At 40.4% G+C, this 15324-nt stretch overlaps 1 protein-coding gene across 8 annotated transcripts in view; it reads left to right on the top strand.

Annotated features, from left to right (window-relative positions):
• The window catches only part of NCOA2 (nuclear receptor coactivator 2), a 201814-nt gene that overhangs the window by 175302 nt on the left and 11188 nt on the right, over nucleotides 1–15324 (top strand). For all 8 annotated transcript variants that reach the window (XM_040545930.1, XM_040545929.1, XM_040545926.1 and 5 more), the window contains 6 exons: nucleotides 3062–3227; nucleotides 5315–5593; nucleotides 7687–7764; nucleotides 8306–8546; nucleotides 10269–10446; nucleotides 12775–12973. In XM_040545930.1, the coding sequence (XP_040401864.1) occupies nucleotides 3062–3227; nucleotides 5315–5593; nucleotides 7687–7764; nucleotides 8306–8546; nucleotides 10269–10446; nucleotides 12775–12973 (1141 nt within the window). The remainder of the gene's footprint in view (nucleotides 1–3061; nucleotides 3228–5314; nucleotides 5594–7686; nucleotides 7765–8305; nucleotides 8547–10268; nucleotides 10447–12774; nucleotides 12974–15324) is intronic.

The raw sequence follows: 15324 nt of genomic DNA, 5'->3' as shown, positions 1-15324 counted from the left end.
AAGACAGAGCGAGAAGCTGAAAAGTCCTTGGCTTGGTGTAAGCACTGCTCTACAACAATTAAAACATCAGCATGTTATCAGCGCTCTTCTCATCCTAATCCAAAACATAGCACCCTACCAGCTACTAGAAGGAAAATTAACTCTATCCTAACTGAAACCAGGACAATCAGCAAGTGTAGTGGTTTTACCCTGCTGGGCTGCTGAGCTCCACCACAACTGCTCTCTCACTCCCCCTCCTCAAAGGGAAAGGGGGAGAAAATAAAATGTAAAAGGCTCGAGGGTTGTGATGAGGACACGGAGATCACTCAACAGTTACTGTGACGGGCAGAACAGTCTCAGCATAGGAAGATTAATAAAATTTATGACCTATTACTAACAACAAGCTAGAACAGTGATAAGCAAACAAACAACAACAACAACAAAAACTACAAACACCTTCCCCCATCCACGTACTTCCACCTCCTCCCCCCAAGCATTGATTGTATGTGGGCTTCCCACAGGCAGCAGCTCCTCAAGAACTGCTCCCACAGCGCCGTACCACGGGGTCCATCCATCCCCCAGGAGCAAACTGCTCCAGCACGGGTCCCCCATGGGCAGCAGCTCCCTCCAGGCCCCCTGCTCCTGCGTGGGCTCCTCTCCACAGGCTGCAGCTCCGGCCCGGGGCCTGCTCCTGCGGGGGCTCTCCATGGGCCGCAGCCTCTTCCAGGCCACATCCACCTGCTCCACCGGGGGCTCCTCCACGGGCTGCAGCGTGGAGATCTGCTCCATGTGGGACCCATGGGCTGCAGGGGGACAGCCTGCTCCACCAGGGGCCTCTCCACAGGCCGCAGGGGAACTGCTGCTGCGTGCCTGGAGCACCTCCTGCTGCACTCACCTGGGGGGCTGCAGGGCTGCTTCTCACTCCTCTTTCCCAGTTGCTGTTGCACAGCAGTTTTTTTCCCCTCTTCCTTCAATCTGCTCTCCCAGAGGCCAAACCAGCCTCAGCCCTTGGCTCAGCTCTGGCCAGCAGCAGGTCCCGTTTGGAGCCGGCTGGAGCTGTCTGTGATCTGACATGGGGCAGCTGCTGGGCTCTGCTCATAGAAACCACCCCTGTAGTCCTCCTGCTACCAAAACCTTGCCACGTAAACCCAATACAACAAGCCAGGCAGGTAATTCTCCAGTTTTGTTACTTCTGCATTTCTCATAATTTCCTTATAGTTAGAGGTGGTGGAAAGAAAAAAAATCCCATTGCACTGCATCTGATAGCCCCCAAGTAGAGGTGATGAATTGTTTGGTGCTTCTTATTGGATGAATGCCTGGTATCTAATTGTTTCCTTGAGTATTATATAATGTAACTTGTTACAAAGTCAAAATGTGAGTTAAAATGATTTGTTTAGACAAAAATTAAACGTTATCATTCCGGTATATAAAAGAAATTGAAAAGAAAGAAGAAAAAGTAATTGTCATTGGTTAATGTACAGAACCTGACAAATGCTTTAAACACTTTCTTATTATATTTATTCATGCCCATTTACAATTTTGGGAAGTTGTTGGTTTTTTGTTTGTTTGTTTGTCATTTGTTTTGTTTTGTTTTGCTAGCCCCATTAATTGTCTGTGTTTCCAGATCATATTTATAAGTCATCTTTAAAGTTTCTAAGCAATTTGACTGAAGAATTGTTTTTGCTCTTCCACTTTGCTGATTTATAATACTGTCCGTGAGAGTTGTAGAAACTTTTCTATATATGAGACAGATTAACAATTTTGCAGTGTCTTAAAGGTACATCATATATATACATACTTATATTTTACTGTCTGGGATCTAGTTCAAAATAATATAATTTTATTAGTTTTCTTGTTTACTGTCTTCTGGGGCTTTTTAGGTGTATAGCCTAATGATGCATCTCCTCCCTTCTGCTGAGCTTTGGCATAGAGATTTTACTTCCATGGCAACCATATATCTCATTATGGAAAGTAACTACATAAACATGTTTTTTTGTTTTTCCAAACAGGCAGATAAAAAGGGTTCACATATAGAGCTTTTTCCTCCCTCCACGTGTGACAGCTTTTGTTTTCCCTGAGTAATTATCTGGAAAGGAATTCTACCATGATGCGCACATAGTAGCTGCCCTTGCTTGCAGAATGCTTTGCTCTATATTTTCTCTTGTAGTCTTGTAGTATTGTATGTGAAGTAGGGCTTGTGTGTGAACTGTGCAAAACAAAAACATGTCCTTCGTCTGCTGATAAGGTTTCACATCAGATTTAGTTTATTTCTTGGTAAGTTTTGTCCTTTGGGTTTGGAATAAACCTTTATTCTCTCTTTGAAAGTGAGCGTGCTTTGCATACGAATTCAGGGGTGAGGTACGCAGCATTATTAGGGCAGCACACTCAGCCTGGCAGTATCCAAATTCTTGCTGATGCTTTTCTGAGGCATATAACCAAGTACATAAACTGGTACCCAAGTGTACAATTCCGTCAGATGTGCTGAGTTGATAAAGTGGTTTGCTGCAAACCAAAAGGGGAATGTCCTTTTCTTCCTGCTCTTTCATGCTTCTGGATAGCTCTTCCAGATGTTCGGCCTGTGAGAGCTCAGGCAGTCCTTGGACCCCCAATATGACCCTTTAAGTTTGCTTAGCTTACTAGACAACCAGTTAAGAGTATCTATGAAAATGAATGCTTTCTCTACTTGTGACAGTATACTTAATCTAACATTTACAATTCAAAGGTACAGTTAGCTTTAAAAAAAAAAAGTTTAATCTGTGTTCAATGAATATATTCTGTACTGACTTCCATGCTGATATGCTCCTCTCTGTAAATATGAAATCAGTACTCAGACATGTCTTCGGTATATTTGCTTGCTTGTCAGATACACAGAGCTTGAAGGGTCTTGACAGGCATTAATCATGCTATTTAACTATTTCTTTGGGAAGCATAACTTTAATCCAGAATAGGTTTCTAAACAAAATTGACAGCTATTAAAGTAATTTCTGTCTCCACTTGTTAGTTCAATTTGACTACTAATCCTCTGATATTGTTTCTTGCTTTCCAACATCTGTTTACCATCGCTGTATTCATGTTTTCACAGGCAACCATTTGGCAGCTCACCAGATGATCTCTTGTGTAATCATCCTTCATCAGAGTCGCCAACTGATGAGGGTGCTCTCCTGGATCAGCTTTATATGGCACTAAGGAATTTTGATGGTTTAGAAGAAATCGACAGAGCTCTGGGAATACCAGAACTGGTTAGCCAGGTATAGTGGACATTACATTGCATATATTAGGTATTGTGGTTAAAGGACATGTTGTCTAAGTGGAGGTTTAACGTGTGTTGAAGAAGAGAATTACAATACACTTCTTACAAGCTAAGATGGAGTTATGTATTTTAGTGGGAGTCATTCTAACAGCTTGATGTCACCTGAAAAATCTTGCTTCGGCCCCAGCTTTATACTTCCTTCCCTGCCACCCTCGCCTAGCTCTGCTTCTTCTGACCTTTGCTGAGCCAGTTTGCTTTATACAACTAAACTGACCAAAACTGAAAAATGAACAGGCTTCTCCTTATCTGGTGATCAGAGGAACAACTTTGTGTGGGAGAAAGGTAAGATCTTGGCCAGAAATAGGGCATAGGAAAGAATTAAAAAAGAATATGTAGACCTAGGAACAGAGGAGCAAGATTTTGTACAAGACCTTTGTATTATGGTGGCAGCAAGCTTTCGGATAAGTAAAACTGTAATTTCACCCACAGTTCTTTTTCTTTGTTGACTAATGTGAGATAAAGAATGAGTTTCATTCCAAGCACTTAAATCTATATTTTTATTTTTTTATTTTTTTTAAACAGGAACATTTTTTCTATTTTTAGCAGCATTAATTTGTTTGATTTTTTTTTTCTACCACCATTCTTTTTTATTAGCTTTCCTTTGGTTCTGGTCCATTTCAGTTCTTTATGGTGCAAAAATGTATTTAGAAGAATTAAAAAGGTTTTGGAGAAAAGCTAGTGCTTGATGTTTCTGACATCAGAATTGTATTTCCAAAACAGCCATATGCACCTATATGATGATTTAATATTCTCAGACAAGCCTAGAATACTCATTTCATTTCCTGGCACTCATCAGCATCCTGGGGATAACTTCTGAACTAGCTCTGCATTTTAGATACTACTTTTATCTCTTCACATCCATGCACCATCTGTAACTATGAAATAGGACCAATGAAATACTGGACATGTGAAAACTATCCCCAAGACTATTTGGTACAACACAAAGCTCAGTGAAGTGTTATGATGGAGATATAATTTATTGGTGAACTTCAGTTTTGCAGTGTGAAACTTCCGTGCACTATTATATAGCTTTTGGACTACCATCCCCCAATGAATAATGTTTTATTTCAAACCTAGTGTTAAATATATTTCTACTTAATTAATATCTCAGTGGGAACATTTAAAGAGTTTTGCAGATAAGAGAACGGTCACATTTTAGAATGTTCTAAAAATACCCATCAAACATTTTACAGGAGCTTAAATTCTTTCTTTCAAGAGGGCACTGAAATTTAGATTAAATTGATTTCCAAGGTCAGTGTGGAATAAGCTATAAAGTTATTCTGGCTAAAGCAAATATTAGGAGGCATCTAGAATAGAGTTTAGAATTGCGTTAGCTTTTTTATGCTAACAGTAATCAGTTTGTGCAAAAGTGCCCTGAAAGAATTAGGCACTTTATTCACATTAGCTTCTGTAATGGTTTTAGGCATCTTTATTTCAAGTCATTATGTTGTTTAAAGAAATTGATAAAAATTTACTTTCATATCCTGATTCAGTTGTAATGTCTTTGAATTTGTCTCTGATTCAATGGCAAAATATCCTGGCAAAACTTTATTTATAGATTTTATTACAGAATTTGTCATTTCAGGTTTGTATTCGTTAACAATGATAAAAAGGCTATGTTAAGAACACTACAAAGAATGTGGGTCTTTGAGGGAAGGGAAGGGAAGGGAAGGGAAGGGAAGGGAAGGGAAGGGAAGGGAAGGGAAGGGAGGGAAGGGAAGGGAAGGGAAGGGAAGGGAAGGGAAGGGAAGGGAAGGGAAGGGAAGGGAAGGGAAAGGGAAAGGGAAGGGAAGGGGAATTTGTCTTCATGAATGTTTTATTACTCCAAAATACAATTCTACTTTTTTTTAAGAATAAAGAAATGTAATAATATAAAGAAAAAATAATAGAGAAAATTTACATCATGTTCTATGTAAAAATGTTCATATTCTGAAATGATGTTTTTGCAGGGTGGGAGTAGTCTCATATAATCCTATGAAAAATCATGTCCCACCAACCACTTGTATTGTTCCTGTATTTCTGCAGAGCCAGGCTGTCGATCCAGAGACTTTCCCTGGCCAGGAGTCGAGCATCCTGATGGAGCAGAAGGCTCCGGTTTTCTCCCAGCAGTACGCAGCTCAGGCTCAGATGGCACAGGGCAGCTACGCACCCATGCAGGACCCCAGCTTCCACCCCATGGGGCAGCGTCCCAGCTATGCTGCCCTGCGCATGCAGCCCCGTCCCGGCCTCCGTCCTGCCAGCATCGTCCAGAGCCAGCCCAACCAGCTGCGGCTCCAGCTGCAACACAGGCTCCAGGCACAGCAGGTACATCGCCACCCCAGCACGGCTAAATGTGGGTGAGGGCACCTTGCTTGGGTCACACATGTTGACCATCAGCTTGCTCAGGACAGTTCAAGTGTGTACTCCTTCATTAGAGTCTAATCCCACTTTTAAACTAAAAACACTAGCCATAATGAGGTTTGATGAGGTTTGACCTTTCACTTTATCTTTTTTTGATCTTTTTTGCTGCTTTCCTTTACTCTGTCTATAATATTGTACAAGGTTGTGCCCAGTATTTAAGCCTGTCTGACACTTTTGTTGAGCCTTTTGTTGCATAGGTCTTTTTCTGTTTATTATATCTTGACTCCTCCAGTAATCTACATTCATTATCTATTGCATCCTACATTGGTAAGATATTACATACATTCTCTCTTTTTATCATTCTCTTTTTTTTTTTTTGCCTTGATCTACTTTTGAGGATCATTTTTCTTGTTTCGTTTTTAAATATATAGGTTTGGAGTGTTACAAAAAGATACTAATGCTTTTAGTGCAGGAAGATCTAGGTGTTCCTGCTCCAGCAGGAGGATTGGACTAGATGATCTTTCAAGGTCCCTTCCAATCCCTAACATTCTGTGATTCTGTGAAGAAAAATCATCAGTGCTGGTCAATTTTGAAGTACCACCTCCTAAGAGCACATGAACAAGCAATTCCAAAATGTCATAAGTCAAGCAGGTGGGGCAGAAGGTCAGCTTGGCTGAGCAGGGATCTTCTTCTAGAGCTTAAGTGGAAAAAAAAGAAAGTGTACAGCCGCTGGAAGTGAGGTTAGGAGACATGGGAGGACTACAGGGATGCTGCTCACCTCTGTAAGGAGAAACTTTGTGTGGCCAAAGCTCAGTCAGTCCCAGTTAACTGGAAGCTGGCAAATGTTCTAATTTTCTGGAAGAACAAGAAAGAAGACTCTGATAATTATAGGCCTGACAGTCTCACTTCAGTCTCACTTCAGTGTCTGGTAAATTTATGGAGAAAAATATTCTGGGAGTTATTGAAAAACACCTGAAGGACAATGTGGTCACTGTTCATAGCCAACACAGGTTCACGAGGGGAAGTTCTGCTTAGTAAACTTAATTTTCATTTAAGACAAGGTCACCCAACTAGTTGACCAAAGGAAGACAGTTGATGTAATCTTTTTGGATTTCAGTAAAGCTTTCAATACTGTTTCTCACGGTATCCTTCTGGACAAAATGTCCAGCATATAGCTAGATGAAAACATAATACAGTGGGTGAACAATTGGCCGATGGGTCAGGCTCAAAGGCTTACCGTAAATGGGGTTACATCAGACTGGTGAGAAAGAGAGCTTCCAAATGAAGGCTACAAAAATGGTGAAGGCTTTAGAGGGCAAGATGTATGAGGAGCGGCTGAGGTCCCTTGGTTTGCTCAGCCCAGAGCAGAGCAGGCTGAGGGGAGGCCTCATGGCGGCCTGCAGCTCCCTCACGAGGGGAGCGGAGGAGCAGGCGCTGAGCTCTGCTCCCTGGGGACAGCGACAGGACCCGAGGGAACGGCATGGAGCTGGGACAGGGGAGGGTCAGGCTGGGTGTTAGGGAAAGGTTCTGCACCCAGAGGGTGGTCGGGCGCTGGGACAGGCTCCCCAGGGCAGTGGTCATGGCACCGAGCTGCCGGAGTTGAAGAAGCATTCGGACAATGCTTGCAGACACATGGTCTGTTTTTTGGGTGGTCCTGTGCAGAGCCAGGAGTTGGACTTTGATGATCCTTGTGGGTCCCTTCCAACTCAGGATATTCTAGGATTCCATGATTTCTGCTTTAAGGTCTAATTCAGAGTAAACCTCAACAGTCCAGTCCCAAACTGAAAAAGGGTAGGAATCATAAAGACAGTGTTTGGAAAATGGCTTAGTGTTTGTGTTGTTGTTTGTGTATCATCTATTGCCTCCTTCTGAAGTAGGATTCTGTGAATGACAACAGGACCAGAAGGAAAACTAGTACCTGCTTGTATTTGTACAGCTAGGTCCTCAAACCCACTGATTGGGAAGATGTTTATGCTTCTGTATATAAAATCTCCTTTTTTTTTTTTTTTCCTTCTAAGAACTCTCTCTCCTTTTTTTTTTTTTTTTTATCTCTTTAGAATCGGCAGCCACTGATAAATCAGATCAGTAGTGTCTCCAACATGAATCTGTCATTGAGACCTGGAGTGCCAACACAGGTGAGGAAAACATTACTTAAAAAAAAATAATGATAACAAACTTTATTTTCCTGTTTCTCCCTCAAATTAGTCTAAACTACAGTGGTAATGTGATATTGTTAATACATACAACAAATGTTAAAGCTTGAATACTAATAATGCAGTCTAAATGATAAGTATTTTGCTGTTTTATTTCTGAGAGTCTCATGTTTACATAAGGTGGGTAGTTATTTACTAGAAATAGATATAACTGCATTTTTAACCAGGCTTCTTATTTACTAAAGATGCATTTTTTAAAATGAGCTACTCTATTTGCAATTAAAAATTGCTACAACATTAAATGCTGTTATTATTTCTGTTAGTGACACTTTCACTGTTGGAAATCTTTCCCAGCAGAATTATTAACAGGATTCTTTTCCCCCGTTTAATATTATTGTTAGGTGTGTGGTGGGGAAGAAAAAAAAAAAGCTGGGATCTTCCCGATTGCTTCAGTGGCGATGCCTCTGCAGGTCAGGTTGCCTTTGCAGGATTTATTGATAGGTGGCGGTGGTTCTCCCTCCAGGGCCCCATCAATGCGCAGATGCTGGCACAGAGGCAGCGGGAGATCCTGAGCCAGCACTTGCGGCAGCGGCAGATGCAGCAGCAGCAGCAGCAGCAGGTGCAGCAGCGGACACTGATGATGCGAGGGCAGGGCTTGAGCATGACCCCGAGCATGGTGGCCGCCGGTGGCATACCAGCAACCATGAGCAATCCGCGGATCCCGCAGGCAAACGCACAGCAGTTTCCGTTTCCTCCAAACTACGGTACTGGTTCTACCTTCCCTGGTTATTTTGGCACTCCTTTCCGTCCTTTCTCCCCCAGGCTCCGATCGCACAACCCTTTGTCTGGCTCCCAAGGAAAGATGGGAAGCGTGGAGGTTTAGGCCTCTTGGGAGTCCTTGAATGCGACACGTTACTTTCCACTTCCCTAGCTCAAGTACCACGGATACTCTGAGGACTGCTTCTTTCTTGAGCAATAGCAGAAATGTTCAACATGTGTGTTTGCTTATATGCATAGATATGTGCACATATAGATATATGCACACATGTACACATATACATATGAGCACTAGCTTGATAGACCCTGAATTTTGACTAAACAAATCAATATGTAAGTAAAAGTGCAAATGAAGAAAAAAATGTGAATTGATATTGGCAAACCACATAAAGTGATCAGAAGACAAGCTGATCCTTTTAAATCATTCTTATGTTGGTAGGGATTTTTTTTACATTTTAGTAATAAAATATTGCTTAAATATATTCTTTCCAATTCTTGCCAGTCCTTTGTGTGTACATTTTAACGTAAAATTAACAAGTAATTGTTGAGCTTAAATAATAAAAATTCGTTTCTGATAAGAAACTTTCTTCACCATCCTTAAACCTGTTTGTAATATGATAGCTAATACCATTTGGTTTGTATGCTTTACAAAACTGCATACTGCTTTGTAAGTTAGACCTCCACACAGTTATTTTTAAAGACTTTCTTGATTTTATTTCTAAGAATTATAAAAGTTATGTTACATTATATTGAATAACATGAAATGTTGATAAATATGAATAATATGAAATTCTGCTGATAAAACCAAAGCAAATTATTTCCACTCAATTCTAAATTTGCTATCTATTCTGGTCTGGTATCCTTTACACCATATTCTAAATTGTAACAGCACCTTCCCTCCACAAATTTGTAATTGCTCTATGAAAACAAAGGGACATTAAATTATTCTCCTTTTATGACATAGACTGAAATACAGAGAAGTTAAGTCATGCAGACAGCAAATATAGGAATTGATTTCATACAACCTGATTCATACCGCCAGCAGTAAGAGTGGATTGTTGCTGTGGTGTATGCTATTGCTGATAAACTTAAGACCAAAATGACTTGGTTTAAAACAAAATTTCTTCATTTAATTGGTATTTTACAGCTTAAATTGTTTTCTGTATATCTAGATTTTTTTTATGTTACAAAATGATTAAGTCCTTGCACAAAATGGCATTTTGTGTTTTTGCATGGACATGGAAATCAAGATACTAAGGCTCTAGGAACTTTAGAAAAACTTGAAAATTATAGCCTGAGTGTTAAAAGGTGGTGACTTCTTTTGCAAAAATGGACTTATAGACAGAAGCAAACTGTTTGTTTGTTTGTTGATTTGAATGCAGTTTCTGTTAAATATATATGTATATATTTATATATCACTTAACAGTGTTTTTGTTTGTGATCTTTAGTGAGAAGAGACTGCTTGTATAGTTATGACACACAAGTAGCCAACATACTTCAGTTAAAAAAATGTTAAAGTTATATGTGTAGTATTTAGTTTATGATGTCTTGCTTTTAATCTAGGTCCTACATTAAGACACAAGGTTATATAGGTTCCAGGTGATATAAGCAGAACTGTACAGAAATGTCTGCACATTTGAGCTATTGTTTGTTTGTTTATCTTTTACCTTTGAATGTACAGTGGCTAAATTTCTCTTTTTGTTCTTTAGGTATTAGTCAGCAGCCCGATCCAGGCTTCACAGGGGCGACCACTCCTCAGAGTCCACTGATGTCCCCAAGACTAGCTCATACTCAAAGCCCCATGATTCAGCAGTCTCAGGCTAATCCTGCCTATCAGTCCTCCACGGAGATGAATGGGTGGGCACAAGGGAATATGGGTGGAAACAGGTAAATCCAGAACAAAACAAAAATGAGCACACAGACTAGTGGGTCTATGTGCTCATATGGTCTCCATTTATTTATGGGGTTGTTTATATGTATTTCTTTGCTGTTAACTGTCTATCCTAAGAGAGATTTCTTTTCAATTTGGCTTGACGAATTGATTTAAATACAGTCTTCATACAAGGCCAAGTGAGTGCATAGCTAAAAGACGTGCATCCACACAATGCATTGCTTTGTCTGTGATAACTGATGAAACACTGTATGTCCTTAAGAAGCAACTGCATTGCACAGTGAGCTCCAGCTCCTAATGTTTGTGTGGATGCATTTCTTCTGCATATGATTTAAATGTTGTGCTCCCACACTGCTTTCCACATGGCTGGGTCGGCTGAGCTGTAGCCTGTGCATTCTGTACTGCTCTGGAATTACGGTGACTGTATAACACCTCCTACCTCAAATGCTGGAGCACAACCAGGTTCGATCCATTAGTGCTTGCACATATATGGGGGGGCAGCATATAACTATCATTCTCTGAGAGCATTGTAGAATGCCTCGTGCATGCAGTCACCTTTTCAGTTGAAGCCTATGCCCCAGTCAGTGTATCTCTAATAATCACTCTGTCAACATTGAACGGGTTGGATGTTGAACACAGTCTGTAGGCAGCAACGAGCTTACAGATGGCAGTGATCTACGCTTTTCAGTGCAATACAGGTAGATCTGTCAGGTTGGTGTATAACCAAGCTGTATCAGTTGAGACTGGAGTGCACACAGGTCTCTAGCACAGTGTTTTTGTTGTCCTGATGCTCTCAGGTTGCATTTATTATCCCAGCCCAACTACAAATCATCTTCCTGCTTGTTAACATGGATTAGTAAACCCAGAAAAACAGTATTTCTGTGATGAGGCTGATCCAAGTAAAGTTCCTCTTAAAGCAACCAATTTCTCCCTCATACTAGTCCTTGTCCATGCCTCTTATTCACTGTCTTAGTGAAGCATCTGCAGGAGGCATAGCTACCGCTGCCACGGCTTCTGCTGAAACCACAGCAAGGGCAGCTTGGTAGACTAATGGTTGGTTTGCTAAACTGCAGCTCTACAGTGGAGAACACGTCAAATGTGTTTACACAAGCCACTGAGTATTCACAATGATCTGTAGTGTACTGTTTCAGCCATCCAGATAACAACTTAAAAATGGGGTTAGGTGGCCTGAAAAGAGATGGAATGGAAGCAAGAGGATTGTGAGATTTTCAGAGTTTGGTCCTGAGCCCGGAATGCAGTTGCATTCCTCTGTAAAGAAAGTCTCACAATGGGCAGTGCACAGCAATAACATAATGGAGTACCCAAGTGCATGGCTGAGAGTTAACCTTGAAAAGATTTCCTCATCTGGGGGAGCAGCGCTTCACAGAAGAGTAAAAGTCAGCTGCTGATTTAGAGACGGCTGCTGTGTACCCTCTGACATGCAACAGTCCTTCCGCAGCATTTCAGTCTCTAATGCAAATCCTCTAAACAGACACATCTTCAGTAATAATTCCTTCATTGACTGTTGAGGTATGTTTAAAAAGTGGAAAAGACTTATGTGTAAATAATGGAGTGTGTTTTAGGAAATATAAAAACCCTGTCATATGACTTTTAATATAACTGGAAGGAAGATGCTATCCAGAAAGTACTTGCCTTTGAATAAAATCTGGGATGAGATTTTCCAGTTACCTTTTCTTACGCTGTTCTGAAATGGTCTTAAAGGAACATAGAGGGCAATTGTCTTAGACTTTATGTTGTTTCTTACAGTGTCACATTTTCAAAACCTGATGCTAAGATTTAGTAAATAAATTTCTGCACAGCTGCATGTCTATATTTGTGAGCCCGCTTGCCATAATTGTAAGTGCAAATCTGGTATTCAGATGTACAAATGGCCTCTTTTGGAAAAAGAAAGCTTACTAGATCAGATCCAATACCAACCTAACAGTCCTGTGCTTTGATAATGATGAGGGGAAAAAAGGTGTTTTCTTTTCCCTCCAAAAATTACTTTCCCAAACATATTTAAAATATAAATGGAGACATATTTAGGCAGCTAATTGGCTGTTATTGAACACGCATAACAGATTTGTACTCTGCCATAGTTTCACACGCAAAGGCATGCATTTTTGTGCACGGACATGGGACCTGAAATTTTGAAAATCTATTCCTTAGACATTGATGTAGCTGAAAACTAGTCTTTCCTTTGAAGTTGGCATAAACAACAATACGTACAAGTTCTAGCTTAAAATATATTGAAAAGAGAGTAGTTTCCTAGTGGCTTCAGCATTCTGAGTCTGACACATTGCTTTTTCCATTCCTTGCTATAGCATGTTTTCACAACAGTCCCCACCACATTTTGGGCAGCAAGCAAGCACCAGCATGTACAATAATAACATGAACATCAGTGTATCCATGGCAACCAACACAAGTGGTATGAACAACATGAACCAGATGACAGGGCAGATCAGCATGACCTCAGCGACCTCTGTGCCTACATCAGGGTTGTCCTCCATGGGTCCTGAGCAGGTGAGAATTTAAGGACTTGAGATGACAGCTAGAGGATTTTCTTTGACTTTCAGTAGTTTTTCAGGTCCGCCGTGTTGGGCTGTAACTGCTGTAAGCCATTATGTTTCTTCTGTTAGTTTTCTTAAGAAATGTTTAAAAGGCTTTGTTTTTAGCTCTGCACTCAGATAACCAGTGATTAATTAGGTAAAGAACGCCATTTGCAACTACATTTCCCATTTTGACCTAGCACCACTGTAGCTAGCAGGTGTAGTTGCTCCTGGACTTCGGTGGAAAATGCGTGCTGATCTAGCTCCTGTTCTCAGTAGGTAAGTTTCCACAACACAGCTGTTGGTCACCAGTGTCTGTGGTAGTGTTCTCAGCAGCTAGGACTGAATGGCAGGCAGCCGTTTCCTAGAGGTGAGAGTGAAATACGTTGGCATGGGCAGTGTGGAAAATGCTTCTACTGCCACTGTCCTTGTAGTACCAGATCCCAGGCAGTCAACTTCAAGAACTCTCAAGCTGGCACCTTTGCGAGTCCCAGGTCCACAGTTTTCATAAAGTGGTGCATATAAAATAGATTGCTAAATGAATAAGTAAGTAACCTGTTCTTTTCTGCTGAGAGGAGGTTTACACACTTATTTGCATTTGAGACTGCTAATTAGAGCATCTGATAAAGGAAAATAACATTTCCATTTATTGACTCATCATTAAAATCACTCAGTGCATTAAAATATCTAACAAACAGGTTCTCTTAATTAACAGGTTTGTATGTTTGTTTGAGAGCTGAACTTTGGTACATTTAACGCACAGACTTCAAATTATGGACCTTTCTAAGAAATATTGGCAGGCAAATGCTGCTTGTGTCTTCAGGCAGTTTCTACTGCTATGGTTGACAGTATTGCAAATCTTTTTTTTTTTTGAGATTATAAAATTAGAGTTTAGAGGCAGACATATGATTTACTTGTTAATAAATGTCTTTTTTCTAGCCTAAATTTGGTAGCAGGCTATTTACTTTTCCAATATAGTCCTTTAGTTTAAATATTTTTTTCTTTCCTCTTTTCTGTATTTTAAATAGAGCCATTCTATCAACATGATTTTTTGTTGCTGTTTTATCATAGAATCATAGAATGGCTCTGGTTGGAAGGGACCTTTAAGATCGTCTAGTTCCAACCCCACTGCCGTGGTCAGGGATTTAGTTTTGTTTCATTTTGCTTTCTTTTGGGTTTCTTCGTTTTTTGTTGTTGTTTTGTTTTCTGGTAAGTTAAACAAGCTGTTTCAGTCTTTTCTTGTAGTCTTTACATTCCTTTTCCTTTTCTGCACCTGTTCCTGTGTGAATCACTGTTTCCTAAACACCAGTGCCATGTGCATAACACTAGTTCTTCCCCATTTCTTTTGGAATACGCTGACAGATATAGCCCCAGATCACATTTGTCTTTTACAGCTGCTGCATACTGGTGACCTGAAGTAATTCTGATACTGCCAAATCTGTCACCTTCTCTGATATTTCCAGTTGCTAAGCTCCCAGCTACAGCAAACTTAGTAGTAGTAGTAGTTTCCAAGTACATACTGTTAAACATTTTAATGTAGCAAAACAATAGTAAAAAAAAAAAGAGAGGGAGAGAGAGAGAGAGTAGGGATTGGAAGGTGACAGCCCAGTCTGATTTCTCGGCATGCACATGCTACACAGTTTCCCCCCAGGAACCTGAACTAAGACACATACATTATAGAAAGAGATCTGTTTTTATCTCAGACTTCCATGCAGACTACCGTTTCCACTGGCACAGTTGTTGCACTGCTTTTCCTTCCTGTTAAACTAATAGATCTTGTTTCAAGATAGCATTTATCTAACTTCCAGTAAACCGAATAGGTTGAGTTTCTTTATTCATCTCAATATTTGTTTTTCAGCCCTTTGGTCCCTGTTGTGAATCTACTTTAAACTCCATTATTGTTCTAGAAGTATGCACAGAGTAACTGGGCACAGTGATTTCACAAAAGCTGTCTAGAGAGTTAAATTTTGCTTGTAATTTCTCTTTCAACAGGATTTGCCTTGGCTCTGTTTGTGACACTGTCGCACTGGTGGGCTCATAGTGAAACCCATAGGATGATACCCATATCCTTCTCAGTGCCCCACAAATAAAACCTGCATTCTTTGTACCCAAACATATTCCTCTCCTTTTGCATACATTCAGATGCATTTGTTAAGTTGAGTCTATTTATCCAAGGTACAGTGGCTCATTCTGTAAGAGTAACCTGTTTTCCTCCTGATTTACCACCCCAGCACTGTGTCATCTGCAAACTGCTAGCAAATTTTTTAATGTTTTTGTTTCATCTAGGTCAGATTTGGCCAGCTGGCAGTTGAGGGGCCATTTCTG

The sequence above is a fragment of the Cygnus olor genome, chromosome 2, assembly GCF_009769625.2.
Source record: "Cygnus olor isolate bCygOlo1 chromosome 2, bCygOlo1.pri.v2, whole genome shotgun sequence".
NCBI classification, from domain to species: domain Eukaryota; kingdom Metazoa; phylum Chordata; class Aves; order Anseriformes; family Anatidae; genus Cygnus; species Cygnus olor.
Note: the sequence above shows the minus strand (reverse complement) of the source record. Positions and strands in the feature narration are given on the sequence as shown.